This window comes from Convolutriloba macropyga, chromosome 6, assembly GCF_964194025.1.
Source record: "Convolutriloba macropyga chromosome 6, txConMacr16.3, whole genome shotgun sequence".
Taxonomy (NCBI): domain Eukaryota; kingdom Metazoa; phylum Xenacoelomorpha; order Acoela; family Convolutidae; genus Convolutriloba; species Convolutriloba macropyga.
The window spans coordinates 68,831,112-68,858,884 of record NC_134473.1 but is presented as its reverse complement, the minus strand read 5'-3'; the positions used below and the strand labels follow the sequence as shown (position 1 = coordinate 68,858,884).

Here is a 27,773-nt window from a genome sequence, read left to right as displayed (position 1 = left end):
GCCCGCGAGGCATGGCCAAACGCTCTAAATGCGCAGCTCTTGAATAGTCAAGTGGGAGGGCCTATTTCAGTGGGGGGGGGGGGGGGGGTATTTCCTATTTTAAATCAAGTGTATTTTTCGAAACCACTCAATAAAAGGTGCGGCTAGTTATTAAAATTCATATATACGATTCTAAAAGCGTGTAGTTATCTACCATGGTAATTATCTATTTTCTGCCACGGGCATAAGTTCCTTCGTTTATTGTAAGACCTCTATTCACCCTATGCAAGTAAAGATTTTATCCGAAAATTTGTTTGAGTCCCTTAACTTAACCGTACTTTGTTCACTTGAGTGGGATGGGCACGCAAGGCCATTTTGATGATATTGAGAAGACAAAATGATTGAAAAAAAAACAATTTAACTTATGAAAAATGAGAGCCATGCCTTAGCGGCCCGAGGGACTTGATATGAAACTATCACAACCGAATAAATTATCACAACTGAAATTCAAATTAAAAATTTGGTTTATTTCAAAGGGGGTTTATTTCCTAGACCCAGTTCCGAGAATGACTCTATTTGTTTCTTTTGCCCGGTGCAAACTTTTGTGAATTCAAAGTGACATCACATTAGACTGGCCTCTAACCGTTGTACAGATTTTCAAGCGTATTTTTGTCCTGACGTGTAATTCATGCTCAGGATTTCTTGGAAGTGGGTTTTTGAGAAGTGGGTCTTTTGGGAAGTCGCTTCGATGTGGGACCTTAACCTGGGTTTTTCACAATTTTTCTTTTCAGCTTAAAATTTTTCTTTGGCGTTTTTAATATATTGCTTCAAATGAATTTATGCATACAGTTAATTATAATTTTTTTAAAATCTGAAACATGTAAATTAAACTAACCTCTTGGATAATGTTACATGTTATAAATTTATTATTCAAACATTATTATTTTCTAATTCATAACAAATAACAAACTAAGGTTCGGTTTTCTTAAAACAGTTTAATAAACAAATGTTTGAATCCTGCAACCCTTCTGTCTATTGGAACTCTTTCGTGTTGTTTAACCATTTCCGCTGTAACTTTTTGTTTAAATTTGGTATTCGACGTTTCTTTTTTAATTGTGATTGGAAGTGTGTTCCATTTTCGAATAAAGTTACGAATGATTGAACCATTACTCCATTTTGAGTTACATTTTTGTTCTAAAAGGTTATGGGTTCGTTTGTTTGCAACAATTGGCACGTTTTCTAAAAATCTGAAATGTTTATTAGAGCGATTTCTTGTTTGTTGGAGAATATTGAAAAATCTATTTAATGACACCCGTGTTAATTGGAGCTCTGCTGGAAGAATTTTAGTCTCCAGAAGTAGATCTCTGGCAGTATACTATTTGGTTTTCATAAAGCAAACTTTCATGCCCCAGTTTATTTGTTTGTTAATTCTGTCAATAGAGTAAGATAGTAAATTTTGAAAAAAAATCGCACTGAAATCTAAATGAGACAAAACTAGTGATTTAAAAAGATTTATTCTGGTTTTTAACGATACCTGATAACGAACCAAATATAATGATCTGATTGCTGAAGCCATTTTACTGATAACCCTATTTAGTTGATTTTGGTATGTCAGTTCCCTATGAATCATTACACCTAAATATCTACATTTTTCAGATGCTTCCAATCGGTGCCCCTTGAAATCGACAGTTCCAATGACGGGCAAATTTTCATTATGAACACCATTAACTCCGTTTTTTCCTCATTCAAGGTTAAAATGTTTTGTTTCATATATTGATCTGTCTTGATTAATGTATCTTCTGCTGTTAGCTGCAAATTTGCTTCGTTCTTTGCATGACATAGAATTGCTGTATCATCGGCAAACTGTAATACATCACAATTCGTTGATAGAGCTTCACTGAAGTCGTCGACATAAAGTATGAAAATTAAAAGCCCTAAGACAGTTCCCTAAGGAACAGCGTGATTTATTACAACCCAATCCGATTTTGCAACCCAATCTGATCTAGGAAGGAGTTTAATAAGATTCTTGCATTCTCTCCAATTCCATACCTTTTTATTTTGTTCATAAGAACATAATATAGCTTGTTCATATTATAGCTTAAATAAGTGGAACACAGCTTGAGATGACGTGCTGTTGATTCCTGAAACTGATTTAATTATTCTTACTGACCATGGGTGTGATACGGTTTCGGAAAATACCCACGGAAAAAAATTTATGTGGGGAAAAACCCAAGGAATTATAATCCCAAGGAAATAACCCCCTTGACTGTTAAAGAGCTACGCATTTAGCGCATTTGGCCATTGCCTTAGCGACCCGTATCAGGACCGAAATTTAAATTTAATATGGCGGTTTATTTCTTTGAAGGTTTATTTTGTACAAGAATCAGATGGAGGGGGGGGGGGGGTAGTTTATGATTAGCAATACAATCATTTGGCCATGCCTCAGCGGTCCGTGGGACTTGCTATGAAACTATCAAAACCGAACATGCCATTAAGTTATCCGCTTAATTATGACAAAACATGCCTTTATATTCTACTGCTAATTGGCGAAATGAAATGATAGAGAGGTTAAATAATAGAGTGGTTAAATGATGTGTTGTTAAAATATGCGGGGTTAAATGAATCGGGGTGAAAAGAAATAGAACCGTTTCCGTGAGGCTTCTCTTTTCCTAGATCCATTTCATAACCAGGTAACTTCTCCATCCAATTTTTAATGGAAAACTTACACATAGATCTGGTTGCCCAGCAGGGCTCCTTGCCAGCATTGATAAATCCACTGGACGGGTCGTGCACCTCAGTGGCGTCCAGGTGGTGTTTGAGTTGGATAGCCAGAGTGGTGGATCCACACTTGTAGCTCCCAATGAAGTATACAATCTCACAACACGATTCCACTGCAAAAAACACAGAAAATATAAAACAGTTTGTATCAATTACCCGATCTTGTTTCCCGTTGTCCCCTCCCCCCTACCGTACGTTATGCACCTCTAGTTACAGAGTACGTGTGATTACATAGTAAATCATTATGCAAAAATATGGCACGTGCGTCCGGTGTGTGCAAGTAATATGCACCCACGAAGCTGGAGGGGGGGGGGGGGCACAAACGGAAAAGATCCAAACTACATTCGAATTCGTATGACTTTATAGTCATAGTTATTTAACTAGCATGATTTTGCAACCGTGTATTATTGCCCGGCAGAAAGTTTTAGATTGAGTTGTAATCCCCTTTCAAGGTTTCGAGAACATCTCAGTTTCAAGCTATAAAAATAAAGGACAAAAATTGACATAACAAAAATCTAACTAACCATGACTACTGTTCCTTGCGGCACACCCTGGGACTGTCTGTTTGGTTTGCAACTCCAAAGGCAACTTGCTTTCATCCAAGTAGAAGTAGGACTCAGCCCATGGTAATGACGTAATTGAAGACATATTCTGCAAGCTCTACAACAGAAAATTACCCCCAATGAACGTGAACCAATGATCGATAATTTTTTTAGTCAGTTTTTTAGAGTTGACAAGTAAATTACGTTTATAACCAGTTGGTTAAATTTTACAAGTCAGCGAAAATATACTCTATTTTTCCAGTCAATATTAGATTTCCCGTGTCCTGCTGAAAATAAATATCACGTCCGAAGTAGAAAATGCGGGAACCATGGCCATTTACAACAAATAACTTTTTTGACAGAAAACTTGTAATCGAGTGCAAAAACTTTCTGAAAGTTGCCCTCAGTAAAGTGAAAAACGTCCTATCTTGATGATGTCAAGCTTAGATCTGCTCAGAGAAACTCAAGACATGGGTTCTGCTCTGCCAAGAAAAAACTAGTCCCAGCCTCTCTCTGCCATAGAGGGGTGTCGGGGTGCTCGGTTGACTTGCCTTTCTTCGTGGTTTGTCCGTTGGTGATGTTTCTCAAAAAAATCTTAGTCGATTACCTATATTTCATCGTTTCCACTTACCTTTTCTAGTTCCAAATCTTGTGTTGTGAATCAATATTTTTATGTTTACACTGATTATGATAATTTGTGCGGCAACGCTAAGCACCAATGTATGAAGAATTATCAGTGTCGATAACATTCTCGGGGCCTACCTAACGTAGCCTGGCTGGAATTGGTTTTAGAAAAACATGTGCTGTTTCCACAGCTTGGCGAGTAAAAGTCTTCAAGCAATTTTTTTTTACTTTACACGAGGTGGCAGTTTTGTCGGGGTCGGGTAAGGTCCTTGTCACGTGTTTTAATGGAAAAATCCACTCAGAGTCCACTCCTCCAGTGCCCAAACGACATCGTTTACTTCAAGTTTTGATTCTGGATTGGTCAAAATCTTTCGAGCGCTCAAAGTAGGTAAGTATTCTCGGAGTAGCCCCTTCCATATTGCTTGCAGTAATTGTGTGATCTGTGTCCACCTTTTCATTTTCAAAGAGGGGTTATCGTTGAATACACAAGCTCGTATGTTAGAGACGACTCGACCAATCAGGGAGTGATTTGACGTTAGTGAACCCTCATCTTCGTTGTCGCTTCTGAGGTGCTTTAAAGCGCGCGCATTAACTAAACAATCTTTTTCTGTGACAATGGTTGCGAAGACGTCCCAAGTCAATTTGGCGGCAGCCAGATTCAAAAGAAGAGCTCGTTTCACTAACTGTACGAGCCTCTCGCAGGATCTCGATAATGACAATGTCGATGCCTCTTGGGGGGTCGGGGAGCTCGGTTTGGGGCGTCGACTTGCCTTTCTTCGTGATCTGTCCTTTGGTGATGTTTCTCGAAAAAACTTAGTCGATTGCATTTATTTCATCGTTGCCACGTGCTCTTTTGGTTCCAAATCTTGTGTTGTGAATCAATATTTTTAAAAGTTACACTGATTATGACATTTTTGCGGTTAAAGCTGAGCGCCAATGTATGACGAATTATCGGTGTCGATAACAAAGGTCTTGGGTCCTCTACGCAAGTCTTGGCATCTCTCTGCCAACTTTTGGCCTCTGTAAAATATCTGAATCAGGTCTAACAGGCACGGGTAATGTTTCTTTCGAATGGCAAGTTTAAAGTGCTACAGCAGAAGCTGTTTAAACATTCTTTTATATCATTTCAGAGAATTTATTCTCCATACTTCAAAAGGAAGTTTACTTCATTTCAGAAAGCTTTTTGTGGTCGTTCGACTTAATAAGTGTTCATAAAACAAAAATAATTTCGAATCCACTAGCACAGTTCGCAAATAAAACAATAATGTTCCGCTGCTGATCAGCTTAAAAAATATTCTTGGAATCTTCTGTCTGCTTTACCACAAAGAGTAGCCAATATAACAAAAAATAAATGAAAATACAACAATTAATGACACACATTCAAGCTTTAAGATAACTAATATATTGTAAAACAGATTATGCAAAATTTCCGAAAACAGATCCTACGAAACATAATTTGAATTTTCATGTTAAATTAACTTTACATGTCATTCCATTTCTTACGAAAATGATCAACACGCGACAAGAGGTTATTTCGCAAATCAATTCAAAACTGGTTCTCAAAATTGTCTACAATACACCTGATGTCAATAGTTTCTTGCTCTTTCTCTATTGATGTCACACGCCGTCATTTGCCAACATCTGTAAAAATATCTGGCGTAAAGCTACCTCTGCTTCAAATAGATATAGTGTCTGGATTTTGAATTTTGCATTGTTTGTTCGGATCTGGCATATATCTGAACATATATTCAGATCTGGCATATATTGAAGTTTTATGTACTTGTCCAATACTAAAATTACGCCAGATTACAAAATCTCCTTCCAGTTTTACGCCCTTCATTGAAAAGCATAAATGAGTTCAATAAAAAAAGATTTTAGAAAATGGGTTCTAAGAATTATACACACTATTTGCATTTATTAACCTAAATTGCCGATATTTTGTGCAACTTTGTTTTCCATTGATCGAAAGAGTGTTTAACAAAAAAAACTTTAATTGCAACTTTAACAGACTTGTCAGCTTGTTTTCAAGACCAAAATAACAAAAAAAACAGGCAGGATGTAATATTAGAAAATTGTTTAAAATCTTAGCATACTGTAATGATTTTGAGCACATTTTTGTTTTGATGGACCTATTATGAGCTGTTGAACGGAACAAAAATCCACGCTTACTGTTCGAAAACTTATTAGAACAATATGGCTCATTCAGCAATACGATCACAGAGCAATTGGATTAGTTGAGCGCTAATACACACTAAAAAAACGACGTTTGTCTTGCATAAAAGAGGCAGCACAACATAACTTTTACATAAATCATCAATAAATTCAATTATATATACCCACATAGAATATTTAGACAAAAAATATATTCATTGCAATTTGAAGCACATTATAGTCTCAAGCCTAACACGCGCCTCAGCAAAAAATAAGTTCAGAACCCGATTGTAAAAAGATGACAAGTAATTTGAAAAAGACGCAATCATCTAAGAAAAAAATGGGGCAACATAAGTGGAAGCGATGGCAAACTTGTTTTGCACTGGATCGAGAAAATACAAGACACTGTAAAGCGAAAACAACAATCAGCAAGGCGCACCAGGAAACACGGGTTATTTCTATTCCGGAATCTCGACTACCAATTCCTAGGAAAAAGTATTATTCCAACTAAAACTGGCGAAAAGTAAACCAAAAATTAAATGATACAAGAAAAACTAGAAGGACTCTAAGAAGTGCTGGCACCGGGCTCTGCAGTTATAAAATTGTGCCTATACACTTAAAAGATAAAAGAACCCGCCAAACCAGAGATCAGCATCAAAAAATCCGGTGTAGCAAATTTCGAGACGAATGCCGAAAACGCTACTCTAGGCGCAGTGCCGCACAACAGTTCATCATCGGAAAACAACCGAAAAGAAAAAACAAATCACGCACCGGACCTCAGAGAAACTGGAAGGATGGCTAACGATTCGGTTTTTTAGCTGACGAATCGATACAATAACAGTCGAACAATTATTACTTAGTGAGTGCAATTTTTTTAAACCAGTTTCAACTGTTTTTACACTTTTATCAGATCTCTCAAAAGTTGCTCATGTTTGGCGTACTAACAAAATTGTAAACAGGATTTAGAAAGATAGGATTTAAGTTCGTATGGAATGATAATGTACAGTCTAATATTGTTCAAAATGACCCGTCAAAACTCCAGTTTAAACTTAATGTCAATTAGGAAAGTTCTTCCGAATGAAAATTGAAAATTTTGCAAAATAATGCAAATATTTTGAAATATTTTAGATAACAGGTCTGAAATATTGATTTTATCTACGTTATAAACTGGCCGTGAATGGTGGTCGATCTGTAAAAACACATCTCTTACACAACGTACCGTAAGCATTTTTAAACAGAATCAAACAATCTCCGAGAAATGGTTATAAATCGCTAACTCTTGGCGCCACTATTGAACGAAAGCATGAGACATTAGAGCAATATAAAGGAAATCAAAACCGTAAAAAGTGGAATTTTGTCAAAACTCAAAAAGGACAAAACTGAAAAATTTTAAAAGGTGAGACGGCAAATCTGAACACACCGCCACCCCGAATTTGGAAGGGGAACACCTGAGCAATCCGAGGTTATAACATAGGGTTAGGGTTACCTCTAAGTTATCCATGCACCCAATAAAAGATCTGGCATCATACCCACAAGTGTGGCTATTAGCACTTATATGATGGAAAAAGTGCATTTTTTTATATTTTGTTGTTACTGTTAAATTTTTAAAACTATTAATAGTGTGATAATTTAGATGTCTATTTACGGTAAAATGCCATGAATTGAGGCATTTAGAATTATGTACGTATCAGCCTTTCTTATGTCAAATGCAAATATTGCAGTAAGTTGAACTTTACTTTGTAAATTTTGACTAAAATCAATTACTCGATTACCCATTCAGAAACGAACAACAAACATGTTATGATATTTAACTGATTATTTACTTTCACCAAATTGTTTGAATAGTGAAACCATATTGTATTTAGAAGCATTAGAAACTGTTACAAAAAGCAGTTGGCTCTCAGATTGGACTATTGTTTGGTTCTTCATCAACTTTAGTCTTTTACATTAAGTTTTGATAGATCTTAAGATCTTCCGAGTAAAAAGTTAATTGAGCTTTCTCGACGAGAAGTTAGAAACAATACAAGCATTTGGCTGAAGCCGTACAAATTTCAGCACAAGATTGAACAGAGGTTATCAAAAGGATATTCTTAACTTCAATAAAAAATAAAGTTACAGTCCTTTAATACAACTGAGCGACTAATAGTTTCGACATAATTGTTCGTCAATTGAAACCGAGTGAAGAAACAGGCCGGCGTACAACTCGAGAACCAGGACGTGGGGATTGGGTTCCGCTGAGATTCTTGAGCAGCCGCAACATTTGGTCCGCCGACCCGGAAAACAACATAAAGAAAGAAATCTTCAATTCAATCTGATGGATCAGAACGAAATCCCTATGATCGCCCTATGATCCCTATGAAATCCCTAAGATTCCAGGCCAATTCAAGAAACTACAAAGTGAGCAAGATGTTTCTCCGACATATACGACGAGCTGGAGAAAATAGACAGAAGCAGAGGCAACTTTTGAAGCCGAAATATATGGGAACTTCGATACCGACACTAAGCGATATTTGGGTGAAAAGAAGAAAATACTGAACTGGCTGGTTGAACAATTACCAGAATTCGCAATAATCGAGCACTATCGTCGCGAAGTGTCTATTTGTTACAAGACTGTGAGTTAATTTATACCGAAGCGTCAGATCTGGTAAAGGCTGGAAAATCTGATTGGTCAGAATATCACTAACAGTCGCACCATTATAATTGGTGATCGTTCGGATTTTCTGCTTAAATCTTCAGCCCGTTAGATCGCCTGGTTTTCAAACTTGTTGATCCGGAAGTTCTTACATTGCCGAAACCTTTCTGACGCAAATGTTTATATATGGGGCTGTAATTGTATAGCTGATACAGCTGTTTAATTGTTTAGTTTTCGTTATCAGTCATGACAGACATGCAAATTTTGCCGTTTTTGTAAACACCTTAACTACCAAAAAAAATTTAAAACGGAACCCCTTATGTCTGTATAACTTTGGTAAAATTGACGTCAGCGTATGTTTCAGCAAATAAAGCTGGCACTAAATTGTGGCCTAAAATGGAAGCAAGCAAAATTTCAGAGACTTAAAACAAATACGTAAAAATATTGACATTTTCAATGTCATTAATATTTGTACAGACATATATTTGGAAACTAGTTTTCAAGGTTCAGAATTTGAGTCTAATAATGAGATCAAATTTGAACCATTTTAAAATCTTTGTTGTTAAGGCAAAAAAATATGTCACTTAAATTTGAAACGTCACCATTAGTCTCTCGGTTCAAAATATATCATCATTAAAGCACAGACGCCAAAGAAACAGGCAAAATTCTCGTTTTCCCTCTCTGTTGCAGGCTGCAAATAACGCTCACAGCGATGTGAACTATACTAATCCATCGCAATCGGATTTCGAATCTTTTTAATAGCCGCACAGCGATAGCTGAGGCTATTATTGGCCTTCTCTTGGTTTTTTACAATTCAAAGAATTTGAATTGTATTGGGGCGCTGTCTTTTTTTTACGACTCGAAGAGGAGTATTGGAGAAGTCCTTTTTTTTTTTAATCAATTTTATTGGAGTGAATTCTGAAGCGGGAAATGAAACGCGTGAAAAAATTTCGAGTGATTTGGTTGCTGAACAAAAGTGAAGAGCGGAGCGAAACGAGAGTGGTTTTTTGTTCATGCCGCTGTTTTTGAGAGAGCGAGAAATTGATGTGTGAAAAAATTTTCTCTGAGCGAGCGAAATTTTTTTGTTCACGTGCGGCTTTTAAAAGCAGTTTTTTTGAAACTTTTCTTGTTTTTGAGGTTTGATTATGATTTTGTATTGGATTTGGGCTCGTTCTGATAGGAATGAAAGGTTTCAAGTAGTTAATTTGAGTTTTATGCAAATTTGGAGGTTTTTGATCAGTTTTGCTGATTTTTCGACGAAATTTATTGTATTTCGGCCTTTTGTTTTGTTTTACTGCTTTAAGTGCAATTTGCATAGAAGCTCGTTACTCAAGGAATATCAGGGATACAAATTGATTACAATTTTGCTGGCATAAAACATTTTTTTCTGAAGAAAAATGACAGAAAAATTGAAAATTTTTCAACTATTTTTTGAAATTTTTTTGCTTTCTTTTCGTTTTTTTTTCAATCGTAGACATTTTCTTAGCTTGTTTTAACTTGTCCATTATTTCGCGATCACTTCATTGCTCTATTTGATCAAAATAATTTTATTTGGCTTTTTTCTTGTAAAATTTAAAAAACACCTTACTTTTTCTCGTCTTTTTGTTCAATTTGGTTTTAAATGTCCTTTCTATTCTTTTTCAACCTTTGATATCATTTGGGGAGTTTTATAGTGGAAGTCAGCTGTTTTAGTTCTTTTGGATGTTTTCTCATTTTGATTGATAATAGTTTCGAGTTGTTTTTGTTAAAGAAGTTCGAGTAAATCAGAGCAAATTTTGGCCAATTTTTGTCTTTTTTCTTAAGTTTTTTTCCCTACTTCTTCCAATTTGATGTTTTTTGATGGCAACTTTTTCTCAATAAGGAGCATTTTGTAGGTGTCGATACTATGAATTTGCACTTGAAGGCTTAGCAGGAGGGCAGTTTTCATTTAAACAAATTATACAAAATTCTAATTCGTTTAAGATTTAATAGTCTTTTTTAGTTTGTTGTTTAACATTTCTCTGCAAGTACTAGGTGGGCGATTGATCTAGCCAAATATATAACTAATTGATTTCTATTAGTTATGGATGGGAAACTGCATGTTATCTTTTTGTAGAGAATTTTATTTGGACTTTTAGAGAATAATAATTTTTTTTGATTTTCTCCTTTGTCAAGTTTCCAGTTCTCCAGTCTTTTCTTTGTGAATTGGTTACGCTATCTGTCGATTGGTGATTGGTAATATGCTGGTGATGCATCTGATTAGTGCGAATTTTTACTTCGTCAGATTCAGATTTTTCGAGTCGTTTCCGGAATTCTTCCGGCTATGTTTTTTTTTAAGATCTGTTCACACATTTTCATGATTTTTGAAGTCAAATTGGAGTAGTGATTTTGGTCACGCCGAAACAGGAAATGGAGCAAAAAAGCGAGTGGTTTTGCGGCGTGAAATTTTTCGCTCTAATTTTAAAGTAGAGTGCGAAAATGGTATTTGAACAAAAATTCGGTTTCTCGATAGTGGTTTTTTGTTCACATGCGGCAATTTCACTCTGATTTTTACTATTTTTTTCGATTTTTTGGATCGGATTTTTTCTAAATGGTTTCCCCAATCCACTCACAGCTCATTCTAAGCCTAGTTTTTTGTTTGAATTAAGTTTTCATTTCTCGCTAGTGGTTTTTTTGTTCACATGCGGTATTTTAACATTGATTTTTTGAATTTTTTTGTTTTTTTTATCTGATTTTTTTAAAGGTTTTTTCAATTCACTCATAGTGCATTTTAGGTCTAGTTTTTCTGTTTAGTCAACGAAAATTCTTTGAATTGTACGTCAGGACTTGTCCTGCTATGTTTTTTTTATTTCGTCGTCATGATTTTTGTTACGACCATATGACGTCACAGCCACTTTTTGTTCATTCGTTCATGCAATTTCAACTGAATTGCATGTGTGACGTCATTTTTCGCTCTTAGTGGAGCGAGTTTTTTGTTCATGCGCGCGATTAAATTTTTGGTCACACTTGACTTACCTCACTCTCAAAAATGACTTCCTCAATTTGAAATTGACTTTTATTTACTTTAATTCAAAGAGATAAGGTCAAATGGGTGTGTGTCACTCTAAATGAAGGTTATTTGAGATCAGCTAATAGAGGCAGCCAGAACTTATACAGATTTTTAATCAAAATATAACAGATCAGCCTTCAATGAAAGGACAAATTTTTTTTTGGTCTGTCTTTTTTACTGTTTTTAGACTTCCGATCTACGAATCTACTGCGGCTATTTTCTGGCAATCTGCCAGCTATGTTCTATTTTTGCCCCTCCCTCTCCCCCCAAGACCTATATAACCAGTCTGTTTGCACCCCCCTCCCCCAAACATATAGTTTTTGGTCCTTAGAGATCCCTTATTTTAGTCATAAAAAATTGCCGACACAAAATGGGATGGATTTTTGTTACCGGTTGTCAAAAAAATTACTGCCATAAAGCCAACTCTATGAAACAGAAGCAAAAACAGTGAAAACAGGGAATGTTATTTGTTTGCTTACATTATATGCAAATTTGAATTACTGCTGTGGCACGGTTGCACCCTAATTTGAAAAGTGTACTAAATTATTAGTATTAGTTGTCCTCGTGTTAGTTAAGTTAAAGTTTATTCATATTTGTGTTCACCAATGTAAAACTTTACCTCTGACTATAAAGTCAAGTTTTCAAGTGTGTTCACGCTCTCTCATTTTATTACTTAAATTAACTTTCATTCTCTTAACAAAACTTCTGAAATTCAGTTGTTCTCAATCTCTCCTGTTTTGATACAAGAATAGTTCATAAGGAATTCCAGACGAAATTCCACGCCAATAGAATAGTGTCACACTCGTAACACTATTGCTTGTTAGAATTGAGAACTGTAATCCTACACTTCGCCGAATATAGTGGATTCGCATATCGAATCCAACTTCTCTGAATCAACACGCATTTGTGCCTCTGTAGTAAGAGATATCACATGGCGCAGTCAGCACCTAAAGAACGAGCCCTTTTGGGAATAGAACCCTTTTGGGAACGGCCCACATTGGAACCCTTGTTGAGATGGGAACGTTGGAGAATAAATCTGAAGCTGGCCTTCCTCGCTAAAGAAGGGATTTCGATCCACATTCTACAAGAGGCACCACCAGATAAGATTACTTTTTCCCAAAACATATCTATGATGAAGTTTAGGACAATAACACTGCTCAAAGCGAAAGAGAACATAAAATTCGGAACGAACAAATCAAGAAGGCATGGCTCAACAAATGTCAGAAGATTGAAGCGGCGGGAATATTGTGTGGTGACAGACAATGGAAACTTTGCGACACCAAAGCTGTCTTGCTCATTTACCTTAGCCTTGGCATGGAAAGCCGTCGGATATTTGGTTCTCAAGAACCAACCATTCAAATTGATCAAATCTCGACCAAAGACCTTTGGGAGAGTTTGGATAACGTCTTCGCAAAGCAGAGAAATATAACTTTCGATCGTTATACTTCCCTAACACGAAAACAACTCAAAGGAGAACCGGTCGAAAAATTCTACGGATGTCTCTGAGATCTTTTTTTGAACTGTGATCTCGGTAGCCACGAGGAATCTATCATTCGAGATGTTTTTATTGCAAAAATGCAGAATGGTGAAATACAGAGAGAGTTATTGAAAGAAACGAGATCGGCTAAACAAGCATTAGAAGTGGCAATAAATATCGACATGGATATTCAAAATCAATTGAAAATATCAGGAACAGCAGCTCATTCAACTTCAAATCAGGCAGCGAATATGTCAGTCAATAGTATTCATAACTCTTGCAACAGACCCAGACCATCGTCAAATACCTTTGTCAAGCCTACAATTTGCCTTAATTGTGTTTACGGATGGTAAGCTAGTCATCATCAGAACCGTCTTGCTCCAAAAAAAATGCAAAATTGCGGAATTGCGAATCCTTTCGCAAAAGTTTGCAGAAAAACAAAAGTACAAATGAAGCCAAAACCAAGAGTCAATAACGTAGATGATACTATTTCTGAAGCCGCAACTATCGGTATTTCTGCCAAGCAGGAGAATAAGTAAATCAGATTGAGACGATGTTCCACAGACACCGTATTTACGATACTAAATACGAGTCTGATTATGATGAATTTGATGACAATTGTGAAGCTTTAATTTCGGATAGTGATAATGTCAGAGAAGAGGAACCAGTTAATATGCACATTCGCATCGGAAATACAGAGACGAAAGCATTAGTGGATTCGGGGAGCGTTTGCACCATCATTAACAAAAGTCTAGCAAACGCAGCGGTATTGATTAGTCAAGAAAGCCTTTGGGTAGAGTCTCCGGAAAATCACGATCTAAAAGCTTTCTCCAATGAATTAATCAAGACTATTGGTGTAATTAATCCATCGTTGAAATGCAACAAATGGGCAGCTGTAAAAGTCAATGTTACAGTTGTTGAAGACGGTCATAGACCAATAATTGGGCAATATCTCTTTCCTCAGCCTGGACTTTTCTCACCCAAACTAAACAATTCTCAAATGTTGATCACAACCAGTGGTTAATCAAGAAAGAAATAGCATTTGATTTTCCTGGTTTAATCTCTCGAATTGGCAAACCACCAAAACACACAGTGAAATACAAATTTCATAAATATTTTACACCAACTCATCAAAAAGGACGCCGAGTCCCTATAAACCTCCAACCCTTAGTTTACACAGAACTTAAAAAATTATTAGGAAAAACATGAAAATAAATAGTTGTTCAGATGAAAACTTCATCTCCCCAATTGTTACAACTGTGAAGAGATCAAACAGTTAAAATAGCTTTATAATTCAAGATCATAAATAAATCAATAAACAAAAATAAATACCAAATGCCTAACATTGATAATCCAGTTGACACGATACAACAAAATTTTCAAGACAAATGCTTCACACGAAACAGCTTATTTCCTAACACTGGATTTGAAATACGCCTACAGTCAATTAAAGTTATAACCGAAAACTTCCCGGCGTACAGGTACATATCGCTTTACTACTGGATTTTACGGGTTAACTGCCATGCCAGCGGCATTCCAAAAAGTAATGGATTACACATTAGTTGGACGAAAAAATACTCATTGTTTTCTAGATGACATTATAGTAGTTAGTCGTGGATCAAAAGAAGATCATTTAAAGTTAGTATATAAATGTCTTAAAAAATTAGAAAAGGACAATCTGAGAATAAATCTACCCAAATGCCACTTTGCTAAACTGAAATAGATTGGTTGGGTTAAAAATTTACTCAATCTGGAGTCGCACCACTTGAGACTTGAACATCAGCAATCCTAATTTCAACAGCACCTAAAAATTACAAAAGCACTTTAAAACAATTACGATCATTTTTAGGATCTGTACATTATTTTGGTAAGTTTATTCCTAATCTTTCCCAATTATGTCATCCACTTCGACCTTTACTTAGAAAGATCACTAAATGCATTTGGATTAATGAATTTGAAACTCGCTTCCCACATATTAAGATAAAGTAGCAAACGCTACAGAAAACACACACTATAATCCACATCTGGAAACCCGTATCAGATGCGATGCATCTAGAGCTGAATTAGGGGCTGCATTAGAACAAAGATCACCAACAGGTTAGCACACAGTCGCATTCGCGTCTCGTTTCCTTAATTCAAACGAAGACCGCTATTGCGTCAATGAATTAGAATTATTAGGCGTGGTGTGGTCTGTTGAAAATTTTAAAAACTACTAGTTTGTAAAATCATTCACAATTGTTACAGATCATCGGGCAAAACCTTTAATCATGAAAGAACACAGAGATAACAAATCTTACAATAGTCGTTTAACTCATTGAGTGGATCACTTACTACCTTTTGATTTTAATAATGAACATAAACCAGGCGCGAAAATGGGGCTGGTAGATTACATTTCTCTCCAACCAAATCAAAAAGCAAAAGTTACAAACAAATATGACGAAGAATTTGTGGTTGCCAAAATAACCCGCATTCGTGATGCAATTGCAGCAATTTATATAAATACCACACCACAAAACTGTCAATCACATCACTTTAACAGCGTAAATCAAACACATTCCACACGTGCCTCAATAGCCCACCAAACAAACCATTCCATTTTGTTTTCTGCCTTGAATCTCCGCACAAATCAATTGCTTCCCTCTCTTTCGGCAAACGCAGTACAAACCCAGCCTTTCAATATTACAGTCATGAGTACATCAAATGCATCTCCACAAACCCCACCAACACCTGCTACCAGCAGAGTAACATTTTAATCTACTCCAAATTCGGTGGTCAATTCCAACAGTTCATCAAACGAGGGCACAATGTCACCCAACTTGGAACTTTCAAAGGAGGAGGTCTTTGAAAGCAATTTGACCCAGTTGTTTACGAAGCTATTTCTTGCCGTGTTAACGAGCAAGGATGCAGTTTTGAAAGAAGTGAGTGAGTGCATTCTCCAGGGAGACGAACAGAGATGTAAGGAGGTCAACCCCTATCTACACTCGTACTGGAGATAACTGCACGTTCGCTCGGGATGTTTGTGTGGACGAATGCGTGGCCATACCAAACTCCATACAAGACTCGGTCCTCGAGTCATTGCATCTCACACACCCAGGCTGTTGAGGTATGGTTACCCTGAGTCGATACGCATTCTGACCCTATATGCATAGAGAAATTCCAAATAAGGCCGCACGGTAAAAGCCATGCACTGAGATTGGTAAGAATCTTAAACCAGTCATTCCAGCGTCGAAACGGCAGCCTTTGATATATTGTTCCGAACCTAACGAAAAAATTCAGCTAGAATTTGGCAGACCAAATACAAGTGAAAAAAATCAAGATATACATTTCCTTGTATGTATTTACCGTTTCGCTAAGTATCCCAGAGTAGAGGTCTTTGATAAAAGGTAACTGACCTAAGGTAATCAAATTTCTTGACGAAAATATACAAGCACATGGAGTTCCTCGAAAAATTAGATTAGATCAAGCACGTTGTTTAATAGGATATAAAATTAAACTTTTTTGTAAGCAAAATAGTATTCACATTATTACTGCCCCTGCTAACAATCACAGGCTTGTGGATTACTAGGGCGTTTGGTACAAACAATTGATGACAACGGATAGGTAAAGGGGGAACTGAGCGACATTCTAGTCGAAGAGGCAAGGTCCAAAGCACAGGTGGATGAGGGCAGACGCTAAAATGGGGACAAAAACAGGTCCGTTTCGCGCTTTATCCTTCACCAGAAATTGACAAATCAGATAACCCGTAAAGGAACAGTCACTGTTAAAATTAGCCAAGAAAGTCTCCAAACAATCGAAGCGAGAGTTGCGAGGCCTTTGGGATACTTTAGCGCCCAGCAGTACAGTCGTACGCACATCCACTACAACGACAGCAACCAAGGAGCCAGGAAGGAATCCCAGAAGTGAAGGTGCTCGGTAGTGATATTGCTAAGTTTGGAACACTGGAAGAGCAAAATATGGAACTGCGGCAATACGCCCAAAGTAGCCTACTTCCGTATGACAAGACGACGGAAGAAAAGATTGCACACCATTCCAAGGAACTTCAAAAAAAATACAGAGAGGATATAAAGATAAGGCACCGACAAGCTGATAATGCATCCGGAATTTCCTCAGCAAACAGCAAAATTTCGAAGACCATGTCATCTCGAAAACCGAAAAAAACATCAAACCGGAACGATTCGTTCACGCAAGTCATCTGCCACACCAAATACCTCTTCAATAGCAGCTTCTTCAGCAGCCTCTTCGATTGCAAGTCCGACGAGCTCAAAAAGAAAGAGGAACCATCAAGCTCCGGACTACTTTGGATTTGAGAGCTCAGTATGCTCTGTTAGTGATCTTGAAACAGTGCCAGAACCTAAACGCCAAAGATCTAACAACTCGGTAATTGAAACAGTATTATAGGAGGTGGCCTTAAAACCACCAGCAGTCAAAACTTCTTTCGAATTACCAGTTGTGAGCCCACCAGACCCTCGTATTCGCCCGATCGGAACTTCGCCTCCTGAAGAATACGATTATGCTGACTATGAACGTAAAGTAAGTATGAGCGTTTTCGATATCGAAAACCAAATCTGAAAATTTTTCATTTGCTCTGTAGCAATAATCAGTAATTTCAAAACTTTCTAATTTGGATTTTCAATCTCATCTTTAATTTTAAACTTTAATTTAATTATTAATTATTTCATTTTCATTGTAGAAATTATGTTGTGAATGAAAATATTTCATTTTCATTGAATATAATTGACTGTTAATTTGAAAGTTGCCACAGTTGTGCTGCATTTGCCTATTAATTTACGCCAATTGTTTAATTTTGTTTGTAAACGTCAATTGTTTACATGTTCGTTAACTTATCTTGGAAAGCCATTGCAATTCCAATTGTCCTGCTATTGTTGCAATCCTAGTCGCCATTGTAATTGTTAAAGTAATAATTATACTAACCATTACATATGTTCTTTATATTTTAAAGTTTTATTACCTGCAGTTTAAAATTTTGTCAAAGCCACGGATATGTGGTACGGTTTTAAACTAATTTGAAAAGTGTACTAAATTATTAGTTGTTGTTGGCTTAGTTAAGTTAAACTTTACTCATATTTGTGTTCACCTAGGTAACACTTTACCTCCGACTATAAATTCAAGTTTTCAGTTGCGTTCGCGCTCTCCCATTTTATTACTTAAATTAAATTTCATTCTCTTAACAAAATTTCTGAAATTCAGTCGTTCTCAATCTCTCCTGTTTTGATACAAGAATAGTTCATTTAGGATACAAGACAGAATTCCACGCCAATAAAATAGTGTCACACTCGTAACACTATTGCTTGCTAGAATTTAGAACTGTAATCCTACACTTCCCCGAATATAGTGGATTCGCACATCGAATCCAACGTCTCTGAATCAACAAGCAGTTGTGGCTAAAATAAATACCTCTGTAGCAAGAGATATCACAACTGCCTATGTGTTAATTTCAAAAGTTCGCTGCATAATTAAATTGTAAATGACGCTTGTGCTTAAGTGTAATTGTACGAAATTCAAGCATGCGGCAAATGGAAGCGGGGGGGGGGGGGGTACAAAACAGAAAAGATACCGGATTTCACATTTGCTCCAGGACAACTCCCAATGGTTATCTTGTAAGATTGTACAAGATTCTGACGGGTGAACTATCGTTTTTCAAGAATTTCTATCAGACTCTTGCAAGATATTATTCGATTTAAATGAATTTTCCCCGTCGCGTCTCGTTCATGAAAAATACTGAAGTTTTTAGTCGGAGAATAATCTATAAATTCGACTTGTAGTTTTTCGTAATTGGACTTCAGAATATAAGTAAGTTCAAAGGGTGAATTGTATGTCTAGGATTAATGTAATTAAAGTACACACATCGGTAAGTATAATACCCAAGTTTAGGCCACGACTTATGAAAAGACTCAGAATGTCTAGTGGGAGGAGGGCTTTTATTGACTAAAATTACAGAGTCGAGCTGTCTAATTGAAGTCGAGGAAATGTCTTTTCATGAGCGCTTTGAGTCAAGCACAGTCTTTTCATAGGCATTTTGGGCCGAGAACGGTCTTTTCATAGGTCGATAAATGTCATTTTATCAGTTGAGCTATTAAAATACAATAATTAACCGAATGATACACAAAAAATCTGAATTCTAATTGCATTAACCCCAACAATTTAGTCTGTAATTAAGGCACTTAGAAATCAAGTTATTGTAGCCCAATTATTTGAGACATATCTACGCCCATTTAGAAACAGACAACTCCAAAATGTGAATAAAATAATTGAAAACATTTGTAAATTTTCAATCCTAAACGTTTTCCGCTTGAAACAGTTTATCGAACAAATATCGAATAAATAGGGTTTTAAGACTCATAAGGGGCACAAAATCTTGAACTAAGTTGTAATTGACCTTTTCTATTCAATTTTGGTGTCCCTTGGAGATGAACCAATATTTGAAGCTGAACTGCACGTTCAAATGGATCCAACAAAAACCACAGATCAAGTGAACTTATGTTTTTAAACAAAAAAAGGCCTGCTCTTAAAGTGTGCAAGTTTAATAATATTGAATCGAACTATGAAGAGCAAGGCAATAAACGGTTCGTATTTTAACTTTAAAAAACAAAAACAAATGGAATAAAAGAATATTATTTCTTTTTTATATTAAGCCATTTTTAAGAAAATGATTTCGACATTGGACCAAAAAATCTAAATGCGATGTTGTTAAAAAGTACTCGAAAAAAAAAGAAACTTATTTTGGAATATTGTGTTCAGCCATAGAAATCAGTTCATTCTTTAAAACTTGACCTTCTGGAAATTAAAACTCTCTGCAAAAGTAACCCTTTTTAGCACACTGTTTCAAAAATGCGTCTCTTGAAATAGACCTATAGCTTATCATAATGAGGTTATTTAGAAAAAGTACAGGAAATTTTTTGTTTCATACAAGAAAAAACAACAGCCAAAATTATTGGCCAAAAATTTCGGTTTCCAGAGCCACAATAATTTTAATCAAAAATCTGGAAACACAAATTAAAGAACTGAAACGACGTCACTTACTCGGTTGGGTATGAAAGTTGTGTCATTTCTGTAAATATCAATTTCCGTAAATAACCAATTTAAATCACAAAAAGCAAAAAATAATAATAATTCTCAGAAAATCTCAACATTGTGAAATAAATTCACTCAGTGCGACTATAATAATATCAAAATCACCTGAAACAGGCAAATTTTGAGCAAATCGCTTATCACCCTAAAAAATTTATCAACGGTTGTCAAAAACTCAAAAATTACAAGTATAAACAACCGTGGGAAAAGTTTACTTAGATGCAAACTTAGAGTATCAATCGCAAAGTACAGGGCTTTATTTGAGTGTTCATTTCAATATTCTGTGGACACATTGATGATAAGGGAGCTCAGATTGAGGAAAAAGTTAAGCATTATTTTTTGATAAAAACAAAATAAAAAATTATTACGGACTGTTGTTATGTACCAATTTGCAACTTTAGTGATATAGGATTTTATATACCACAACAGTTTTTAATTAACTGATATTTACTTGATATGCAGTAGCAACATTTTCAATTCCCATATATTGTTTTAATTAGTAAAAGGCAGCAACGATCAAAGCTTAAGCAAATCCGATATAAAAAGCTATCGAGCATGTATTAAGATTATAAAACGGATTTCGGCTAATAATCCGACTATATTTAATCGCTTCATTTTTTAGCCAATGTGTAAATAAGAACGATCATAATTGAAAGCCGAGTTGGCTCGGAGCAGTTTAAGAATAGTTATGTGCAATTAATATTAAAAAAAATATGATATCCCTGAGGCAAAAAAATAGCGCGCCTGAAAATAACAGATATATTTGCTGTAAACTTTATCCAGAATCAAAAAATCAAAAATTAAAAATTAGGAAACAATATTGGTAATTTAGCAAAATATTTAAACGGTTATTTCATCAACTTAAATTTAAACAAAAAAGTAGTTTGAAGAATCTTAATTCAAATAAATATTGAAAATTTGGACAATTTTTGCTTTTTTATATGACTTTTTAAAAGTAAACCTTCACGAAAGCAGTTTGAAGCGATAGAGCAAGGGATAACTTGACCCCAATTTCCTTCAAAGCAAAGAAATCTTGTGAGAATTTAATGTGACAGTACAAAATAATATTGGAAGATACTATTCTATAGGAAAATAAATATAGGAGATTAAATATGAGAAACATTTAGCAAAAAATTAATCTCGCAAGATGCTCAAATCTTGCAGGATCTACCAAAATTGTAACACAAGTCTCTTACAAGAACATCCGGTTTTGATTCAAGTTTTCACTACAGTGAATTGATTGGGTTTGGATTTAAATCTGCCACGTCTAGGCCAAGATGTGGACAAAACTAGCAAGTGTGAAAAGTGGCATGATCAATACTGATACTGAACTTGAAATAAAATTAGCCCAGTATAGGCCTTCAGATAGCCCTAGGTAGGGGAGGGGGAGGAGGAAGCTAGGGGGGGGGGGGGGTTCATTCAATTGAAGGTAGAAAATAACCTCAACGAGACTGACGTGTGGGTTATCAAAATGAACACGAGTTGTTGTCATTTTTTCCTCCTTCTCCAAATTGATTGGCTGTTGAGGAGGATTACGGTGGATTGGTTCCTGAAGTCCTTCGGCTTCCACTTTTTCTACAAACTCAACTTTGTGATTCGAATCATCTCTGTTTGGCGATTTATTCTCGCGACTGAAAAACAAATTTAATGATTGAATTCTAGGACTTTTAAGAGAAACATCCTAAATGAATCCTCGAAAACTCCTGAAAAATCTATGTGTTCTTTTCTTTACTGAATACTAGCTTCTGTCTTGATTGAAATTATTATTTTATAAAAGAATTTTTTAAAATTAATTGAGCCTAATTTTTTCTCTAAGTGATGAAGGAGGTTTAATTTTCTGTTCCTTGAAAAATTTAAAGTTGCCACGTCAATTTGGTTTAAACAGATCTATATCTTATATTCTCAGATCACTTTGTTTCAAGCTAATAGGGCCGTTGGATAATAAACAAGAAAGCGTGAATACACTAGAAGGTATTGTCACACTGAAAACACCCTGCCGACAACGCTTCGCAACTTTCAGCAATGGCTCCATCTACCAGCGCAAACTTACAGAAAAGAGCGAGATTACTCATCAGCCGCTAATATCCACTGAAATTTTCCACTGTCTTTTTGCGAAGCAGAAGTTTTAACAAAAAAATGCAACAAAACTGTCCAACAACACAAATGTTCCTTCAATTCAAATTATGACTACAACCAGTGACTTTTGAGAGCAACCATTGCAAGAAAGCATTATGGGCAATTCAAGCAAACACGCATTTCCAAGCTGTACTAACAACAAAACTCTAGCAAATTTTCCAAGTTATCAGAAACTATCACCCACTGAACGATATAACGAGTCACTAAACAAAATTATGCACCAACTGTTTGAATAGAAATTATCTCCAACCTGTCTATCACTTTGAAAAATGTCAAACGCTCCTTGACCCAACTGCGACAACGTACTGACACATTTGCAACAGAAAAGGTACAAGCGAATAACGTAACTGCAGTTTAGAGAAAAACATTAAACTTCTTCCATTGAATGGATACCAAAAAGATTGCTATTGTCAAACAATCTCCAACTTTGTTAATTTGATGCAATATTAAAAGTCTCAAGTGTTTCTTGGAAACGATAAATTTTTGGAACTTTGTTTTGGAGTAACTTATAGGAACAGAACCTAAAACTGTGATCACACGAAAAATGTCAATAAAACAGATACTAGAAGAATGTTAGCCACTTTTCTCCAAAAAATGTTGGATTTTAATTCCATATTAACAACAATATTTACTTATTAGGAATTAAGAGAGTGGTTGAATGTCAGAACGGACAATATCTTATCATGATCTTCTTTAAATATTCAAACAGGCGAAATTTGGTAATCCTATCCCTATGTAACTTATATGAAGAATAAAAGCATTCTATTGTGTTCGAAACAATTCAGCAATCATTTCAAAAGCAAATTATCTTCCAAATCAAAAATATTATAACATCGGCAAACGTTTGAAGAAGTGTCAGTTCAGAAATAGTATATATTACTTCACTTAGGAATCTATAAATTTGTGGATTATGAATCCATTTCAAAACTTTCATTTAGAGAGATTAATATTTCTGTGAAAAAAGATTATTAACTAATTGTCTTTAAATATTCGAGCATGCAAAACCTCATGACAACTTTTGACAAGCAATTTAAAATTTTCAAAATGTTTTGTCATACATGTATACAGGTTGACAGTCAATTCGTTAATGCGTATTTTTTTCTTGTAGGAAAGTTTCTACGGACATTAGAAAAGTTTGGAAAGTGATTCAATGACTTGACACAACTGAAAAAATCTTGATGGAGAGAAACATTTCTTGTAGTTAATATAGAGGTTACCAAATTCTGTCTTCCTATTTATTGCCATATGGAGTTTGTTGACTTTTGCACCACATAGTTTCGTTAAATAGTTCCAATCAATCAATGGCCATTACTAAATTACAACAACTAAGATTTTCTGGAAAACCCTGGAAGGTTTCAAAAAATTCGATATTTTTCTGAAAGACTAGCTTTTCTTTAAATTATTAAGCAGATGAGAGTTTGGAACCTCATTTTTAAACTGCCCAATAGTTAATACATTTTTAAGCGTGACGCAAAGAAATTCTCTAATGAACTGAGACGAATTCAAAAGAACCCAGTGCAATAAAAAGTTCTAGAAAAGCTTCAACGAAAAAAAAAATGAAAGATATCTTTGATTTTTGCTGGAGCAAGTATTGGATATTCTAGGTCAAAAATTGTCTCACTGAAAAGAAGAGTGAGACAATTTAATAGAATCTTGATGAGATTTTGAATACGAGAACCTCAGTACATGCACAATACTGCATTTCATCTCGAAGCCATTTCATCTCACTGCACCGTTAAGTGGCCAATGTCGGAATTTTCGAGAAAAGGTACTCGACCTTGTTACGATTTCAAACAACCCTTTTTTAAGATTGGGGCCATAAGCATGGGTCGAAATAGGTCACAGCAACCAAATTCAGTTAAAAATTTCTACACGTTTGGTTATGTCCGAAACTAGTTTCCATGATGAGATTTTTTGGAGCTATCGTAAAGAATAATGACAACACCTTGTAATTCAATTCCGCGCCATAAGTGTCTGATACTTACACGCGTCTCCTTTCCCACGGTTGCAGTATCTGATAACTATGATATTGTCAATTGGACTGATAGTTTGAATTAAGTCAAAGATAGTGTCAACTAAAAGAAAGCCTGGTTATTAATTTCAGAAATATCCTTCTCGATACTAATTGTGGATTGCAAAGATAATTAGCAGTTTTGCAATTACCCATAACATTGTTCACAAGATTAATTAAGTCTTTGAATTTGGTCCCAAAGAATTGCTTTAAAAGTTTCAGCAAAAAGTTTTAGACTATTTAAATGCCGATAAATATGGAATCGGTTTAAGTGAATACTCGCAACAAAAAGTAAGTCATTAAAGACAATATGATTAACTTATTTCCACGTTTTGGTAATTAATTTACAACGAAGAAAATGATTACCCAAAATGAAAAATGGTTAAGAAACAGTGCCACCCGATTCCAAAAGCGCCACATGTATTGAACTTTACCTTTTCACCCTTGTCCAGACTCCGATGTTTGAAAAGACTATGCCCGACACAAAATTGGTATGAAGAGACCATGCTCGACGCAAATGCTCATGATAAGACTTTAGCTGGACCTAATCATTCAGCTAGACTTTGGCTCGACCCAAATTTTTGATGCTGGACTTTAGCTCGACCCAAATATGCTGCTCGACTTAGCTCAACTCAAAATGTTCACGCTGGACCCAAAAAATTTGTGTTCGCGCTGAAAATTGGCTAGTGTTTGTACACGTAGTCAACGGGTTAGTAGGACCCCCCCCCCCCCCCTGCTAAATTTATAGTCTTTTCATAAGTCGAAGTCTAAACCTGGGCGGATATTATGGCCATGAAATAAAGGTATTAGACTATTTATCGAAATCACATCAAGACTTACGAATAAAAAACAACCGAACAAGATCTTACTGAGGTATCCCAAACCCTGCCAGGTGAAATAGAGATCTTGTATGTCTCTTCAAAGATTCGCCCAAATTTTTGTTTCACAAGTTGTGCCTAGAAATCTTCTTAAGTCGGTTCGCGTTCGCGGAATAATTGAAAAATAAAAAAAGCCCTACTTTTCCTGTTGACCAGCTCCATTTCTTGCAGTCCTTGAGTTATAGTTTGGGGCAACTTTTTCAGACTTATCTGTTCCCTCGTCGACACCCACGCCTTCTGGGAAAGACTGGTCGTTTACTGCAAAGTATTTAATGACAACTGATAAGTTAAATAGACAAACTAAAGCCAAGATAAATAAAAATTTGGATGTTATTTTGTACAGCTTAATCATTACGGTACAATGTAAGTCTTTTTCAGCGTTTTTTTATTAAACTGTCAGATTAAGAACGATAACCAACAATTAGTTACAGCCGAATAACAAATGAAAATAAAGTGTTAATGAGATTGGTGTAAAAAGTAACGCGTAATATTTAAATAAACGTATTAACTTATTTATTGTTTACTACGTAAACGTACCATTTAAATCGGTGCATATTCACTTAAAAGTAATGTAACACGCAAACAATATCGGGGCAATTTTGTTTATATTTGAAATTAACTTAAACGCAATCAGCTTACTTTTCAAAAAATGTGTCTATAATTATATTTGAGTTCGCGATCAAATCGATTTGGTTGCCCAATTAACTTTCAAAATTCTGCAAAAAATTTGCGCATCACAAAATTGATGCCAAAATTCAATTTCAGCGCATTTAATCTATTTTTTCCGCGTCGTAAAATGTCAAACTTTACAATTGCCCCGAAAATTATCGAGTTAGATAAAACAAGTGCGGGTAAAACACGTTAACTTGTATAGTAATGATGCCAAATAAATGGGAGAAAGAATTCGGAAATAATAAGTATACGTCACTAGAAAATAAAGAACAAATTAATCAGTGCCGAAATACTATCAAAGCAAACATGGCATTACTCGTAGTCGTCAAATTCAAATCCAGGGTTAATAAATTAATCAAAATTCTCGTCGAAATGAGCGTCCACTGCAAACAATTTACAATAAAACGAATGTCGCGAATATCAAAATTTAAATCTGTCACCGATTTTAAATTTTGAAAAGATTATAATTGATTTAAATTAATAACAATCGATGCTTGCATGACTCATTTATTAAAACTTTTTGTTTTAAATGTTTAATTTTTTTTGGTTATAATTTTAATTGTTTCGAAAAAAAGGCGATTATTTTTGTCATGAAAAGGAGTGACTGAAAACTTTTTATATCAGCAAAAATATCTTTTATCTATTCCAAGTTTTTGTAAAGATCTTGGAATGTATCATAAAGAATTCTTCTAGTTGAATCTTTAAAAAACTTGCTAGGACCTTATCATAATTGTTCAACTAACTCACCGAACATTGAGAAGAAATTTTATAATCTTTTATTGAACCGTAAATTTGCGGACTATCGCTTCTTTAGCTTTGTATTAAAATAATAAATTGATAAAATTATAAATTCAAGCAAAATATACGTTGCTAAAATTTAGCTAACGCTTGTCTGTAAGTAACTTTCAGAAAGGCGGCGCTTTGTTCCAAAATTTCCGACAGATTTAAGTTTACAAAAAGAAACAGTTGTTCAAGTACAGCAAGAGCAGACAAAAAGTCAACAATTTCTGAATATGAGGGTAAGATAGTTAAAATATGTTACTCAAAATAATTGTTTTAAACAAGTATTTCCAGGTCGTTTTGAGAAAAATGAGGGAAAAATAATAATTGAATAACGAATCTATAGCCTGAGAAAAAAAACAGCTTTTAACTGGTGCGTTTTGCGTTTTGTTTTGTGTTTTGTTTCTGCTCATATAGGGAAAGACATTTATAGACGTTTAAACGAAGTGAACACATTATATATTCCCGTAAACACGTGCTCCTAAAACCACCGGAGCGAATTACTACATATATGCTGTATTGTGTGTTCAACTCCACAAATCAAGCAGAACTCCAGTATAATACAAAAAATCACGGTTATTACGAGCATAATTGTAAATTGATGGAAAAGCAGCGCAAGGCTTTTCCTTCTGATGTTATTTTGTATTTTTTTGTAAAAAATAATTTCAAAAGACATATATAAAGATGCTTACATCGATTCGAAATCAATAAAAAGTGTAGTTGGGCTCATATGCAAGTTGGCGAACCCGGTCTGTAGTGTGAGAGGATACCAACAGTGAAAGTTTCTAACGAAAATCGAAGATTCGGTTTTCTCCCACATAGTATCTCACAAGCTTGACATTTCTTCAGTCGAGACATTTTGCAAGAAATCTGTAAAATGCACTGACAGTCGTTGGAATTTTTTCGATTTATAAATTTTACATAATTATCTCATTAGTTTGCTCAATTCTCACCACGTTTTTTTACAAAATTTCAGCACTTCTTAATAAATCAGTA

General features: G+C 35.3%; 1 protein-coding gene across 1 annotated transcript in view; it reads right to left on the bottom strand.

Moving 5' to 3' along the window:
- LOC142341159 (uncharacterized) overlaps positions 1–27,231 on the bottom strand; it is a 33,352-nt gene extending 6,121 nt beyond the window's left edge. The window contains exons 1-4 of the mRNA XM_075392054.1: positions 25,466–27,231; positions 21,742–21,931; positions 3,282–3,417; positions 2,706–2,870 (exon numbers count right to left, since the gene is read on the bottom strand). Coding sequence (XP_075248169.1) covers positions 2,706–2,870; positions 3,282–3,417; positions 21,742–21,931; positions 25,466–25,677 — 703 coding nt within the window. The 5' untranslated portion in view covers positions 25,678–27,231. The remainder of the gene's footprint in view (positions 1–2,705; positions 2,871–3,281; positions 3,418–21,741; positions 21,932–25,465) is intronic.
- Between the last annotated feature and the right edge of the window lie 542 nt (positions 27,232–27,773).